The 15,266-nt window shown below is 39.5% G+C and overlaps 1 protein-coding gene across 8 annotated transcripts in view; it reads right to left on the reverse strand.

The window, feature by feature from the left end:
• Window positions 1–15,266, reverse strand: part of LOC126213498 (putative sodium-dependent multivitamin transporter) — a 1,462,669-nt gene that overhangs the window by 617,577 nt on the left and 829,826 nt on the right. For 4 of the 8 annotated variants that reach the window (XM_049941330.1, XM_049941328.1, XM_049941333.1 and 1 more), the window contains exons 11-13: window positions 14,101–14,296; window positions 8,646–8,813; window positions 96–721 (exon numbers count right to left, since the gene is read on the reverse strand). The exons of 1 other annotated variant lie outside the window; for it this stretch is intronic. In XM_049941330.1, the coding sequence (XP_049797287.1) occupies window positions 8,685–8,813; window positions 14,101–14,296 (325 nt within the window). In that variant the 3' untranslated portion in view covers window positions 96–721; window positions 8,646–8,684. Of the gene's footprint in view, window positions 1–93; window positions 722–8,645; window positions 8,814–14,047; window positions 14,297–15,266 lie in introns of those variants that run through there. 3 more of the 8 variants (XM_049941334.1, XM_049941332.1, XM_049941336.1) reach the window with 3 other exon arrangements.

Below are 15,266 nucleotides of genomic sequence, written 5' to 3' on the forward strand. Positions count from 1 at the left end.
AAAATTTACTTTGGCAAGGAACCCATACACACAAGACAAGACAGATTATTTTAAAGTGTAATGTGCTCTAGAAAAATAATTACAGTGCAGCAAATATGATGGAAAATTTACATGTGCAAATTTTGTGATTGGTTTGTATCTGTGACCTTTTATAGGCAACTAGTTTTATTTTGGAAGCATCTTTTCTATGCCATTCAACAATATTATTCAACCATCTTTACACCATTCAATGCCTCCACCCTCCTGTAGTATTGTTCTTCATCACACGATTACTGATTTCCTGGTTAGAACTTTTTCCAATATTGTAATAATTATTGTCATACTTTTGCTCACAGTTTACCAGGTAAGCAATTGCCCATATTTAATAAGTCCACTGAAATGTTACATTTGTAAAAGTTTCTACACTGCGCAGTATTGCATCCCCAGTTAACTTCAGCAACATTTTTCTGCCTCATATAATCTCTCCCACTCTCTTTGGCTGCTTCTGTCGAGACTTCATGCACCTATAAAACTGATTTTGCAGCGCTTCATTATTTGTAGCAATTCAGCTGAACAGAAGAGAACTGAGAATAAAAAGCAAAGCTATTACAAACTGAGGAATACTGAGTGTTTATAATTTTTTTTTCCTTTTTTACAAAACTAGAAAATAAATAGACCAAATTTTTGCAGCCTCTGTAGAGAAGGCTGGAATGTCTCAGGCTGGGAACCCACAGATCAGCACCTGCAACACAATAACAGGAAAAACAGCAGTCACACATACTGGATTTCAAACATTCAGTTTACGTGGTTGTGGGAAACATACATGCTGTGTAAAGGGAAATTAAAGAAACCTTTGGAAAAGCTCAGAGGGCAAACTCATATTTAGCAAAGAAAGGAAGGCTGAAATGTGGAAGAAATATACAGAGGCAGTAGATGAACATGATATGGGAGATATGACATTGTGAGAAGAGTCTGACAGAGCATTGAAAGATGTAAGTGAAACCAAGGCACTTGGAAATAGATGAAATTCCCGCAGAAATACTGAGCTCCTTGAAAGAGTCAGCCATGACAAAACTATGCTGCCTGGTGTTCAAGACATATGATACAGGTGAAATACCCACAAACATCAAGAAAAATTTTATAACTGCTATTTCAAAAAAGGCAAGCGACAGGTTTGAAGGCAAATGACAGGTGTGATAATACTGAACCATAAGTTTAAAAATTCATGACTGCAAACTACTGGCAAATTATTTATAGAAGAATGTAAAGAATCATACAAGCCAAATTGGAGGAGAATATTCTCTTTGAAGTTGCTAAGACAGCAGGAATAAACTTCAGGATGCATAAGATTACACTCTGTAAAGAAACCAGAGTATAGTTATAGGAATTAAAAGGTGTGAGAGGAATGAGTCAGGGTTGCAGCAAACCAGACTGCAGTTACAAGAACTAAAGGACACAAAAGGAATGAGAATAGGTTGTAGGCTATCTCCCAAGTTACTCAGTTTGTACATTGAGCAACAGAAAACGAAACCAGACAATTTTGGACAGGGAATTAAAATTTAGGGAGCAGACAAAAAATCGAAGTTTATTGATAACATCATAATTGTATCAGAGACAGCAAAGGACTAGGAGAATCAGTCGAATGGAGTGGATAATGCCTTCAGAAGAGGTTACAAGGTGAACACCAACAAAAGGGGTCAGGAATATTTTATTAGGAAATGAGACACTGAAAGCTTCAGATGAGTTTTGCTATTTGGGCAGCAAAATAACCAAAGCAGAGACGATTTAAAATGTAAATAGGATGATAAGTTTTCCCGAAAAAGAGAAATTTATTAACATCAAATACAAATTTAAGTGTTACGTCAGTCTGTTCTGAAAGTATCTCTCTTAAGTTCCGCCCTGTATAGAAGTTTAATGTCAATGATATCGACTTCTGGGAAGAGACATGGTGCTAGACTAATGTGGAGGTACAGAACCAAATTATGGAAAAAAAAAGAAATTTATTGCACAACTTGACAGAAAGAGTAGTTTGACTGAGAGGACTTAATCCTGAGGCAGCAATGAATTGTTGGAGGGGAGTGTCTGCACGGGGGGGGGGGGGGGGGGGGGGGGGGGGGGGATTGTAGAGCTTTGCGGCAGAAATAAGGCTGATAACAGCGTAATCTCAGTCTCTTTTACAATGAGAAGATATGTTGCATATTTTATACTATTTTCACTATATTGAGTCATACATAATTGAAATTCATATCTACATCTACATCCATATTCTGCAATCCACTGTGAGGTGCGTGGCAGAGGATACATTGTATTGTACCAGTTATTAGGCTTTCTTCCTGTTCCGTTCATGTATGGAGTGCGGGAAGAATGATTGAATGCCTCTGAGCATGCAGTAATTATTCTAATCTTATCCTCAACAGTCCCTGTGTGAGTTATACATTTGGGATTGTACTATATCCCTAGAGTAATCATTTAAAGCTGCTTCTTGAAACTCTGTCAGTAGACATTCTGGGGATACTTTACATCTGTCTTTGAGAGTCTTCCAGTTCAGGTCCTTCAGTATCTCTCTGACAATCTTCCACGGATTAAACAAACCTGTGATTATTTGAGCTGCCCTGCTCTGTATACAGGGTGACAACTATCGAACTATATGAAAAAAAGTTACATTAGTTACAAACTATGGCATGCATACACTTTATTCAACATGTAAATGTCACTACAGATATTTGGATTTAGGTTATGACATGTTTGATATATCTGCCAACATTGGCAATGATGTGGCGCAGATGAATAGCGAAATTGTACACGACATGTTGAATTGTCTGAACATTGATGCTGTCGATGACCTCCGAAATGGCGTTTTCCAGCTCGGCAATGGTTTTGGGGTTATTGTGTACTCCTTGTCTTTAATATAGCCCCACAAAATGCAGTCACATGTTTTCAGATCCAGAGAATCTGGATGAGGGGAATGTAGCCTGTGCCAGTGGCCTCTGGGTACTCCAGAGCCAGAATGGGGTCCCCAAAGTGCTCCTCCAGGGCATCAAACACACTCCTGCTTCCGTGGGGTTAGGTTCTGTCATGCATGAACCACCTCTTGTCAAAATAGGGATCATTTTAGATAATGGGGACAAAATTGTCTTACAAAACATTCACATACTGTTAGGTAGTTACTGTGCCAGCAAGAGATACGGAACCGATTGTTCCACGACTGGACATTGCACACCACACAGACATCCATTGAAGGTGAAGAGACTTCTCGATAATGAAATGCAGATTCTCAGTCCCCCCAAATGCACCAGTTTTGCTTATTGACGGACTCGTCTAAATGAAAATGCACTTTTCCGTTAAACCGAACAATATTCAGATCAAAGTCCTGTTTGTCAATTCTGTGGACAATAGTGCTGATGAAACACAACCACTGTTCCATACCCTTGGGGCTTAACGGCTGACGGGTTTGAATTTTGTACGGTTGGTTCCCACCTGTTGTGCAGCTCATCTGATCAATTTGCTGTGGCCGGTTTGAAACACAGCATGCATATTCTTGAAGTTTTCGGCCTTTTTGGATGACCAATATTGCCGACACTGTCCTCACAACACTACCCATTCTCTCAAACTTGCAAATCAAATTGTTGATTGTTAGCACACTTGGACCAGTTGTCTTCAGCTTGAACTATTTCCTTCGGACCACAGTTGGGGTGCTATTGCTCGTATGGTAAGCCTTTACAAGCGCTATACACTCAGGCACACTGTGCTGTGACATTTTCGCATGCAAATGGTGAAAGGCATGTGTGAATTCACATACCAATTCCCATCATGCCCTGCAGCCAACCATGTAGTTTGAACATCCTAACGCAAGCCATTCAGAATTTGATGATGATTTTATTTCATATAGTTCAATAGCTGTCAGAATGTACGTTCAATATCTCCTGTTAGTCCTGTCTGGTATGGCTCCCACACTTGAGCAATATTCTTGAACGAGCCACACAAGTGATTTGAAAGCAATCTCCTTTGTAGACTGAATGCACTTCCACAGTATTCTACCAATGAAGCAAAGTCTAACAGCTGCTTTATCCACAAATGAGCCTGTATGAACATTCCATTACATATCCCTACAAATCGTTACAACCAGGTATTTGTATGAGCTGGCCAATCTGAATTGTAGCTCATTGATATTATAGTAATAGGATAATGAGTTTTTTTCATTTTGTCGTGTGCAAAATTTTACATTTTTGAACATTTAGAGAAAGTTGCCAATCTCTGCACCACACTGAAATCTTATCAAGATCTAACTGAATATTTATAAAATATTTATCCCACTTTCTTTCAGATAGTACTTCATTATAGATAACTGTATCATCTGTGAAAATCCTGATTTTACTATTAATACTATCTGCAAGGTCATTAACATACAACAAGAACACTAATTGCGTCACAACAGCTAAAATGACTTCTGCATCTGACAATGACTCTCCATCCAAGATAGCATGCTGCATCCTTCTTACAAAAAAGTCCTCAATCCAGTCACAAATATCACTTAATACCTCATATGATCATACTTTTGACAATAAGGAAAGCTGTGGTACTAAGTCAAATCCTTTTCAGAAAACAAGAAACATAACATCCACCTGGTTGCCTTGATCCAGAGCTTTCAATATGTCATGGGAGAAAAGTGAAAGTTTGGTTTGAAAATCATGCTGGCTGGCATTGAGGAGGTCATTCTATTCAATGTACAACATTATGTTTGAGCTCAGAAAATGTTCTAAGATTCTACAACAAATTGATGTCAAGGATATTAGATGACAGCTTTGTGGATCACTTCTACTACCTTTCTTGTAGATAGGTGTGACCTATACCTTTTTCGAAGAACTGGGCACAGTTTTTTGTTTGAGGGATCTACGATAGATTACAATTAGAAGATGGGCTCTCAGCCACAAATTCAGTATAGACTCTGACAGGGATTCAATCGGGCCTGGAGCTTTGTTCAGTTTTAACAATCTCAGCTATTTCTTAACACCACTGACACTAATACTTCTTTCATTCATCTTTTCAGTGGTACAAGGACTAAAGTTGAGCAATTCTCCTGGGTTTTCCTTTGCAAAGGAAATTTGAAAATGTAGTTAAGCATTTCAGCTTTTGCTATGCTACCCTCAATTTCAGTTCCTGTCTCATTCACTACGGCTGGACGCTAACTTGGAGCATTAACAGCCTTTACATAGGAACAGAATTTCTTTGGTTTCTGTGAAATGTCATTTTCACAATATTCTGCTATGGTAGTCATTGAAGGCATCAGTAATTGATCTCTTGACAGCCAAATGCATTTCATTCAGCATCTATCTATAGCCCTACTATTTGTTTTACACCTGTTATGCAGTAATCTTTGTTTGTTTAGAAGTTTCATTGCAGTGACAGTGTATCATGGAGTTTCCCTAATGGCAGTAAATAGACAACCTTGACATAATTTACTTTTAGATATGCACTGTAATATGTTGGATGAAAGTTCAGCTTATTCCCCTGGCATGTTTCACTCAGACTTCCATTTCCTCTTAAAATTCAAAGTTGCTCTTGTTCATCAGCATTTTTCACCTAACACAGAAGCAACTCCAGCTGTGGAAGAGAACCCTTCCAAAAGAAGATTATGTTGAAAAACATTCTGGAAACATAAATGCACGTTTTTCAGTATGAGGCAGAGAACTTTCGAGACCTCCCTCCTACCTTCACTGATTTCATCTCTACTGATTTTACTTCTTACACATTTCAGTTAATTCTGAAGTTCATTATGAAGTGCACAGCAGAAGACACAGCCCACTGTACCACATATATACATTTCATCCTGCACCATTACCTCGTACAATTCTGTCTGTATTATGTCCGAAATGCAAAGTCTTTTTTGTGAGGTAAGGGAGATAGTTACACACAGAGAAATAATCCATTTTAAAAATGACATTCCTACAGCGTGATTATATCAAACCTATGGAAATGCTGGAGAGGCGTTATTTCAGTGGATAAAAAGTGGTATTATTGGTTTGTCCAATGCACGATATCTTTATGTAATTACTGATGCAAGTGGGTGGGAGATTGTCACCCCCGAGGAAGTTGAATCACAGGAATGCCATTTTTGAAAATGCTGCAGTGAATGGAAAGAGTAATGACTCGAGGAATAAACTCTGGAATTTTGGTGTATGGACTTATTGCTCCTTCTATGAAAGCAGGCAACAAATGTTCATAATATTGAGGTATTCAGTGGTGTGACTGATTATTATTTGGAAAGCAAGTATTCATTTATTTGAATACCATTTATATAAGAGTATATATATTTCTTTTCACACATTTTGTAATTCTTCCATGAGGTCTTCCATGAGATCCTATAGCTCTGATATTTTTCTAGCATGGACTTTTACGTTGTAGTATTGTGATTCTTCACTGGATAACTGTCTATTAAAGTTGGAAATCTGCTGCTTGCTTAAGAAAATGTGTTGCTCTGACAACCACAAATCCACAAAAATATTTATACAGGGTGTTACAAAAAGGTACGGCCAAACTTTCAGGAAACATTCCTCACACACAAAGAAAGAAAATATGTTATGTGGACATGTGTCCAGAAACGCTTACTATCCATGTTAGAGCTCATTTTATTACTTCTCTTCAAATCACATTAATCATGGAATGGAAACACACAGTGACAGAATGTACCAGCGTGACTTCAAACACTTTGTTACAGGAAATGTTCAAAATGTCCTCCGTTAGTGAGGATACATCCATCCACCCTCCGTCGCACGGAATCCCTGATGCGCTGATGCAGCCCTGGAGAATGGCGTATTGTATCACAGCCGTCCACAATACGAGCACGAAGATTGGTTGGTTGGTTGGTTTTGGGGAAGGAGACCAGACAGCGTGGTCATCGGTCTCATCGGATTAGGGAAGGATGGGGAAGGAAGTCGGCCATGCCCTTTCAGAGGAACCATCCCGGCATTTGCCTGGAGTGATTTAGGGAAATCACGGAAAACCTAAATCAGGATGGCCGGACGCGGGATTGAACCGTCGTCCTCCCGAATGCGAGTCCAGTGTCTTACCACTGCGCCACCTCGCTCGGTCGAGCACGAAGAGTCTCTACATTTAGTACCGGGGTTGTGTAGACATGAGCTTTCAAATGCCCCCCCATAAATGAAAGTCAAGACGGTTGACGTCAGGAGAGCGTGGAGGCCACGGAATTGGTACGCCTCTACCGATCCATAGGTAACCGATTCTGTTGTCGAGAAGCGTACGAACACTTCAACTGAAATGTGCAGGAGCTCCATCGTGCATGAACCACATGTTGTGTCGTACTTGAAAAGGCACATGTTCTAGCAGCACATGTAGAGTATCCCGTATGAAATAATGATAACGTGCTCCATTGAGCATAGGTGGAAGAACATGGGGCCCAATCGAGACATCACCAACAATGCCTGACCAAACATTCACAGAAAATCTGTGTTGATCACGTGATTGCACAATTGCGTGCGGATTCTTGTCAGCCCACAAATGTCGATTGTGAAAATGTACAATTTGATCACGTCGGAATGAAGCCTCATCCGTAAAGAGAAAATTTGCACTGAAATGAGGATCGACACATTGTCAGATGAACCATTCGCAAAAGTGTACCCGTGGAGGCCAATCGGCTGCTGATAGTGCCTGCACATGCTGTACACGGTACGGAAACAACTGGTTCTCCCGTAGCACTCTCCATACAGTGACGTGGTCAACGTTACCTTGTACAGCAGCAACTGCACGAAGAATTGCCTTGTCCATTGCAGGTGTCCTCGTCGTTCTAGGTCTTCCCCAGTCGCGAGACGTAGGCTGGAATGTTCCGTGCTCCCTAAGACGCCGATCAATTGCTTCGAACGTCTTCCTGTCAGGACACCTTCGTTCTGGAAATCTGTGTCGATACAAACGCACCGTGCCACAGCTATTGCTCCGTGCTAACCCGTACATCAAATGGGCATCTGCCAACTCCGCATTTGTAAACATTGCACTGACTGCAAAACCACGTTCGTGATGAACACTAATCTGTCGATGCTACGTACTGATGTGCTTGATGCTAGTTCTGTAGAGCAATGAGTCGCATGTCAACACGAGCACCGAAGTCAAGATTACCTTCAATTGGCCAACTGGCGATGAATCGAGGAAGTACAGTACATACTGGCGAAACTAAAATGAGCTCTAACATGGAAATTAAGCATTTCTGGACACATGCCCACGTAACATCTTTTCTTTATTTGTGTGTGAAGAATGTTCCCTGAAAGTTTTGCCGTACCTTTTTCTACCACCCTGTATAATTTGGTACCAGGTGGTGGTGATGAAAGGACTAACACACATATAGCTGAGCATGACCTCACAAATTAAGTTCTGGCACAGGTAAACAAGAAAAATTATCCAGTCAGTATACTCTGTGACCTTGCTACAGTCTGTGACATCATGCCTTCTACAAATGGCATCTAACCTTCAGAATAGAAAGTAGAGGGTCACACTGGTGCACTTATACACAAGAACGAAACAAACTTGACAATTGTATAACATCAAATGTGGGTCCCATAAGTGTCAGTACCAGGTCTGTTGTTTATCTTGGGTCAAATTATGATGATCCCTCAAGTACAGGGAACAAAAATTCATGGTCGCATGCCATGTGGATCCACCTTTCAGCTCACAGCAGTCCCCACTGTACTCTGTCGACATCACATTGAGGTGACGTGGTGGCCACCTATGCCATTGAGCGGCTCCTCCTGGCTCTTGGTGTCTGCAGCTGGTCCCACACCATTGGACAGGTCACCGGCCACACGTGTCAGCTGCACCGGGTTGGAGCCCTGCACACAGATACGTACTGGCTGCACCCACTGACTGTGCTAGAGCCAAATAGGAAAAACTTTAAACTGTCAATATTTTATGGAACTTTTCCAAGGCCTTCAGATGCACAGATCTTTTAATGCTACAAGAGAAACTATAAAATGTTGCATTGTGAATAGAGTCTTGTCTCAGTTACAGAAAACAGATCACATTAGCAAATTATAATACAGGAATAAAACCAAATTCACAGTGAGAAAAGCACTAAGTATGGAGATCCACAAGGATCAGTATTTGGCCCACTACTGTTTTGCCCTAAATAAAACGTGATATAGAGATTCTTGAGCAATATCTCAGGGCGTTTTGGTATGAGAAATCCATGCTATCCAGTGGCTTTTTACAGAATAATTGCTTCTAGTTTGACTCTTTACACAATTTTTTATTTTTTATTTTTTTTTCATATCTGGATTGGGCTGCAAACTAAGCTTTTATTTGACTCAGCTGCTATATACGGGACCTAATTGTTAAATACTGTATATTGTATTGTCATGGAAAAATATTTGGACTTCACTTGTAACTGCCCGCAATTGACTTTACAAGGAGATGATGATTACAGAGCAACCTAATTAACAGGACATTGAGCTTACAGAGACACAGAATTCCACTGTTCACTGGTTGTAGCTTTTCTGATGTGGTATGAAGATATTATGATATGGTTTGCCAACCATGTGAGAACATTTCATTATAGCCTCACTGTATTGTTCCTTCCACTGCATTCAGTGAACCTTCACACTAGATGTATTGGCCAACTCGATCCATACTACTCTGCACCACTGTTAACATACAGCTAACACTGCCAGAAAAGAAACCTGAGAAAGTACTGAGCTGTTTGAAAATCCAGCTTGAGGGGAAAGATTAAAATGGACATTACTGATGTTGGCAGCAAGAATCGTGAGCAAATGGAACAAATTTGTTTCCAAACAAGACACACAGTGCATAATGTAAATGTTGGGTTGCAAATGTCTATGATATGCAGACATTTGCAGCACAACCACATCACAATACCTTCACAGCAGGCCAGAAAAGCTACACCCAGGCCCATCACTGAAGCCTGTTTGTGGACAGTGTAGTTTTGCCTTTCTTTAAGTTTACAGTCCCGTTAGTTTGGTTACTCTGAAATCTTCTTCTTCTTCTACTACTACTACTACTACTACTGCTGCTGCTGCTGCATAAGTCAGTTGCTGGAAGTTATAAGTGAACTTTAAGTAACTTTCAACAATAAGTACAATGTAGAGTAGTTAACAGTAACTTTCCGAATATAGTGGGTAAGTTAAATAAAATCTTACTTTCTCCAGCTAATTATCTAATTCTCTCAGGAAACGGCTTTCAAAGACTGCTATCTGAAATACACCTCTATGATACTGGAAAGGTGGAGATTCAGTCACTGAGTAAATAAGTGAAGACTAAGAACTCTCAGGTACATGATGGATTATCTAGCAGAATACTAAAGCACTATGCTGCCTATGTTGGTCCAGTACTTGGCCAAATTTGTAATTCTTCTTTTAGGAATGTTTAGTTTCCTGAATGATTAAAGAACTCAACAGTGAAACCACTTTATATAAAAAAAAGAAAAAAAGAAAAAGAAAAAAAAATGGATAATGGAGACAAATTCACATTTCAGTGCCAATGGCTTTTCAGAAGGAGTTTAAAAAAATTAATAGGTAGCAATAATATTTTGTCTATTGTAAGTAATTGTGCAACTGGGAATTTGCAGAAGTGACTTTATATTGACTGAGCAGCCCAGTGACTGTACACGGTTGTGCACGAACAGCCCTCTGCTCTGTAGCAGCAGCTGTTTACAGATGCATATAAATCTGTCTTTACAGAACAATAAATTATGTATAAGATTTTTGAAAACATGGTCAGTGATCTTAAAAGTAGTTAAAATCAAGACTCTTTTAAATTTTAATTTCAATAAATTATGCAGTTGTTGAATTTCAATAGTAACATAAAAGACAGAAAAGTAGAGAAAACATATATACATTAAGCAATTAAGTTATTTTGATTAACAACTATCTGAATGCACAAAAAACAACACATGTAGCTGGTTCTAGTTTTATGAGCAAAATTTTAAGCGTGTACTAGAATTGTGTGGAAGAACACATTCAGATTTGAGGGGACTCACTGAAATCCATCATCCAGGTGCTGTAGGGAACAGAACACCATGTTATAGTAAAAGTAGCTTCTTTTCCACATTTTCAAAGGTCTGAACAAAAAAATTTTACTGTGCAATCAAGTTTTGAACACAAGAACAACTGTTCAGAAGAGGAAAGTTTACACTTTTATCACAAATGCAATGTAGAATGAAATGAGTCAGTTCTTAATTGCAAAAGCCAGAGAATCTGAAATCTGTTCATTACTGCCCCACCTACCACAAATGCAAAGAAAGTTTCAGGTAAACCCTAGGTATTTTTTGGCATAGACTCCAAATCTGCGATAAAATGAAGATTTCCATTTGAAAATAAAAAAATTGACCACTGCATTGTGGGGAGAGAAGTTAGTGGGCAGCACAGATATATGTCCCCTTTGAAAATATTAACTTTTTATCTGGAACATTTTTTCATACAATTCACATTTTTTGGAGCTATTCAGTTGTCCTATACCAAAACAAACAACCTATACATTATATACAGGGTGTTTAAATATAGTGTCATATATTCCTATATGAGTTAGTATTGGTGAATAATAGAAGGAAAGTACTTATTTTGATATGTCCAAAAATCAATACCTGTTATGACATGAGCTGTTGAAAATCCGCAGTTCTCAGACTTTATTTTATTTACAGATGAGGCAGAATTCACAAGAGATGCCATAGTAAATTACTACAGTATGCATGTATGGACCAATGCAATACTTGAGCAATCACAGTGATAATGCATCAGGATCACTTCAGAATGAGTATGGGTGGGAATTGTCAGTGAAAGGCTCTTAGGGCCGTAGACTTTACCATACAGTTAAACAGGTGCCGCATATCAGTTTTCTGTACAATAAATTATTAGCACTAATGTAGAACATTACCATTACAGAATGATGACTGTTTTATGCATGACAGGTCACCACCCAATTTTCTACTGATTGTGTAACAGTATCTCACTGCAATGTTCATGGGAAATGGATTGACTGGGGAGGTCCAGTACCATGGTCTCCTCATTGACCAAATCTGAATCCGTTGGATTTCTGGTTCTGGGGATATTTAACAACATTGATGTGTGCCCGACCCATCAACAATGTCAAGATGTTGCAGTAGCTTATGACCAATGCACAAAACAAAATCCAAAATGGTTGTCCGTATATCTGAAAGAATGCTTATTCACTGTGAAGTAGCACTGAAGAATGCATCAGAATGCATGGTAAGTGCATGCCTGTAGCATATACTTCTATGTAACACACAGATGGGAATGAGAGAACACATTGAGCCATATCTCAACAGATACTGGTTTCCGGACACATCTTTTATTCCATCTTGACCTATAGGTATATGTAACAGTTTTCTATAATACCCTGTATATGTAATGGGTGACATCACAATAAGTGGAGGAACAGTACCTTACTACATTCTGCCATGTCTAAATATAATATGTCAGGCTTTTACTTTCTCCCCATTTTATTATCAGTTTCTTGGTAGTTCTCCTTTTACCTTTAGTTGCCTTGTTTGCAGGAATATTGAGCTTTTTGGTCACCCCGACACTGCTATATGCGATCCAACATGACACACGGCATTTCCGGTAAGCTCAATCTCTGGTGAGCGAGACGACCTTTCACAAATGATCGGCATATATAGTGGAGCCATTCTTCTGACTCTCAGCGTCCATTAAGTCACAGAGCATGTTGTGTAGCTACATCACAGAAGCTGAGTTGTCACATCGGCCCCAGTGGGGTCATAGCAGAATGGCTCTTGTGACTTTTTTAAAACTAAGTACCAAGATTGGTCTCTTGAGAGCCATTTAAGCCACTAGACTAAATAAGTCTGCAGTCAAGAAAGACACTTTATAATTTAATAATAAAATTAAATAAATTAAGTTTAATAATAAAGTTAAGGACAAAAGAGATAAGATAGTGTTCTTTACCCCACACAATCTTGGTCAAACACTTGTAAATAAATAGTATGTGGCCTGTGAAAAGTATGACACTGTTGGTATATATTGCATCAGTTGTGACAATTGTCCTGCCAGGTATGTGTGGCAGACTGGCAGAGGGTCTGCTATTATGTTTCGAGAACACGACAGTCTGAGAAATTCAAAGTCTACTTTAAGTAGCAGCTTACGTGATTCTGGCCACTCCATAACAGGTGTAGTCAATAATTCAAAAGTCTTAGACAGAGAAGTGAAGGACCAGATCTTAAACGTTGTGGAAGAGTCTAAAGCTATACCTCAAACATACCCTTAACAATCAGCTGGACTTAAGACGTTACAATATACTGTCTATCTAAGATCACCTTTCAAAGATGTAGTGTGATATTTGCTAGGTTATTGATCCTGGGCTTGTTGTTTCTGGTCTATTTGGTTTTACAATTTTTTTGCAGACATATTTTATAATTTATATGATTATGCTGTGTAACAGAGGCCTCAAACATTCCCAAGATATTTGGATTGCGTAAAAAAGTTTGTAGTTTTCCCTGCTATGTGCTTGGTGATGCTAGTGCCCTCCATGATACACATGAACACACTGGCACACCGAGGAGGCTGAAGCATTGCTGTCTGCAGCTTCCCAGTAAGAAGTGAGGATTCATAACCAGGGGCGTTCAATGTATCTAACTGGGGCTTTTACTTTTCTTGTTTTGTTATTTTGCACTTTTCACTGTAGGTAGGTGCACATTTAATATTTCAGTTTTCAACCTGTCAATTTGAATTACGACATCCCGCTTGTTGTGGGTAACAGTACTCCCCCTCCTTTTTGTATCTGGGTTTAAACATGTCACTGATGTGTGAGTACTTCATATTGGTTGTCGTCAGCATAGGTTATTAGGATAGCTATCTGTTTATCGTAATGTTCATTGTACATTCCCTATCTTGTACACCTGAAGATGTGATTTGAAATCACAAAAGTTTTTGTGTTCCCATAATAGTTCATATACAAGTGAAAGAGGTTTATTTCAGAAACACATTATAATTAACTCCACCACTAAAACAGCTTTTAATCCAATACTAAATGTGTCTTCAAACAGATTATATCTGAAACTGACTGCCTAATCACTTACCAGGGCATCGCTCAGCTGGAGACAGTGCTGCCACTGTTACCACTGCCACTCACCCTGCGCCCTCTCCTCGCGAGCAGCGCCCTCCGGACTGGCGGCACGAAGAGGTCGGGGTCTGGCGGCGGCACGCTGTGGTCCCCCTTGCAGGTGACGCCCGCCACCCACGACGCGACGGCGCCCACGACGAGTGTCAGCAGGAATCCCAGCACGACGACCCACAGGTACGACACGCGGTACAGGTAGAAGTACTCGCTGCAATGTGGGGGATAATACATATTGTACATACGTGTAACATGTGGATCCCAGGTGTGGTGTGCGTGTGACATCACGATATAACTGCCAATGTTACTGTTATGGTCTTCAGTCCAGAGACTGGTTTGATGCAGCTCTCCATGCTACTCTAACCTGTGCAAGCTTCTTCATCTCCCAGTACCTACTGCAACCTACATCCTTCTGAATCTGTTTAGTGTATTTATCTCTTGGTCTCCCTCTACGATTTTTACCCTCCGCACTGCCCTCCAATACTAAATTGGTGATCCCTTGTTGCCTCAGAACATGTCCTACCAACCGATCCCTTCTTCTAGTCAAGTTGTACCACAAACTCCTCTTCTCCCCAATTCTGTTCAATACCTCCTCATTAGTTACGTAATCTACCCATTTAATCTTGAGCATTCTTCTGTAGCACCACATTTTAAAAACTTCTATTCTCTTCTTCTCTAAACTACTTATCACCCACATTTCACTTCCATACATTTCTACACTCCATACAAATACTTTCAGAAACGACTTCCTGACACTTAAATCCATACTCAATGTTAACAAATTTCTCTTCTTCAGAAACGCTTTTCTTACCATTGCCAGTCTACATTTGATATCCTCTCTACTTTGACCATTGCGAGTTATTTTGCTCCCCAAATAGCAAAATTCATTTACTACTTTAAGTGTCTCATTTCTTAATATAATTCCCTCAGCATCACCCGATTTAATTCGACTACATTCCATTATCCTCGTTTTGCTTTTGTTGATGTTCATCTTATATCATCCTTTCAAGACACTGTTAATTCCATTCAGCTGCTCTTCCAGGTCCTTTGCTGTCTCTGACAGAATTACAATGTCATCGGCAAAACTCAAAGTTTTTATTTCTCCTCCATGGATTTTAATACCTACTCCAAATTTTCCTTTTGTTTCCTTCAGTGCTTGCTCAATATACAGATTGAATAGC

The sequence above is a fragment of the Schistocerca nitens genome, chromosome 11 (assembly GCF_023898315.1).
Source record: "Schistocerca nitens isolate TAMUIC-IGC-003100 chromosome 11, iqSchNite1.1, whole genome shotgun sequence".
Lineage (NCBI taxonomy): Eukaryota > Metazoa > Arthropoda > Insecta > Orthoptera > Acrididae > Schistocerca > Schistocerca nitens.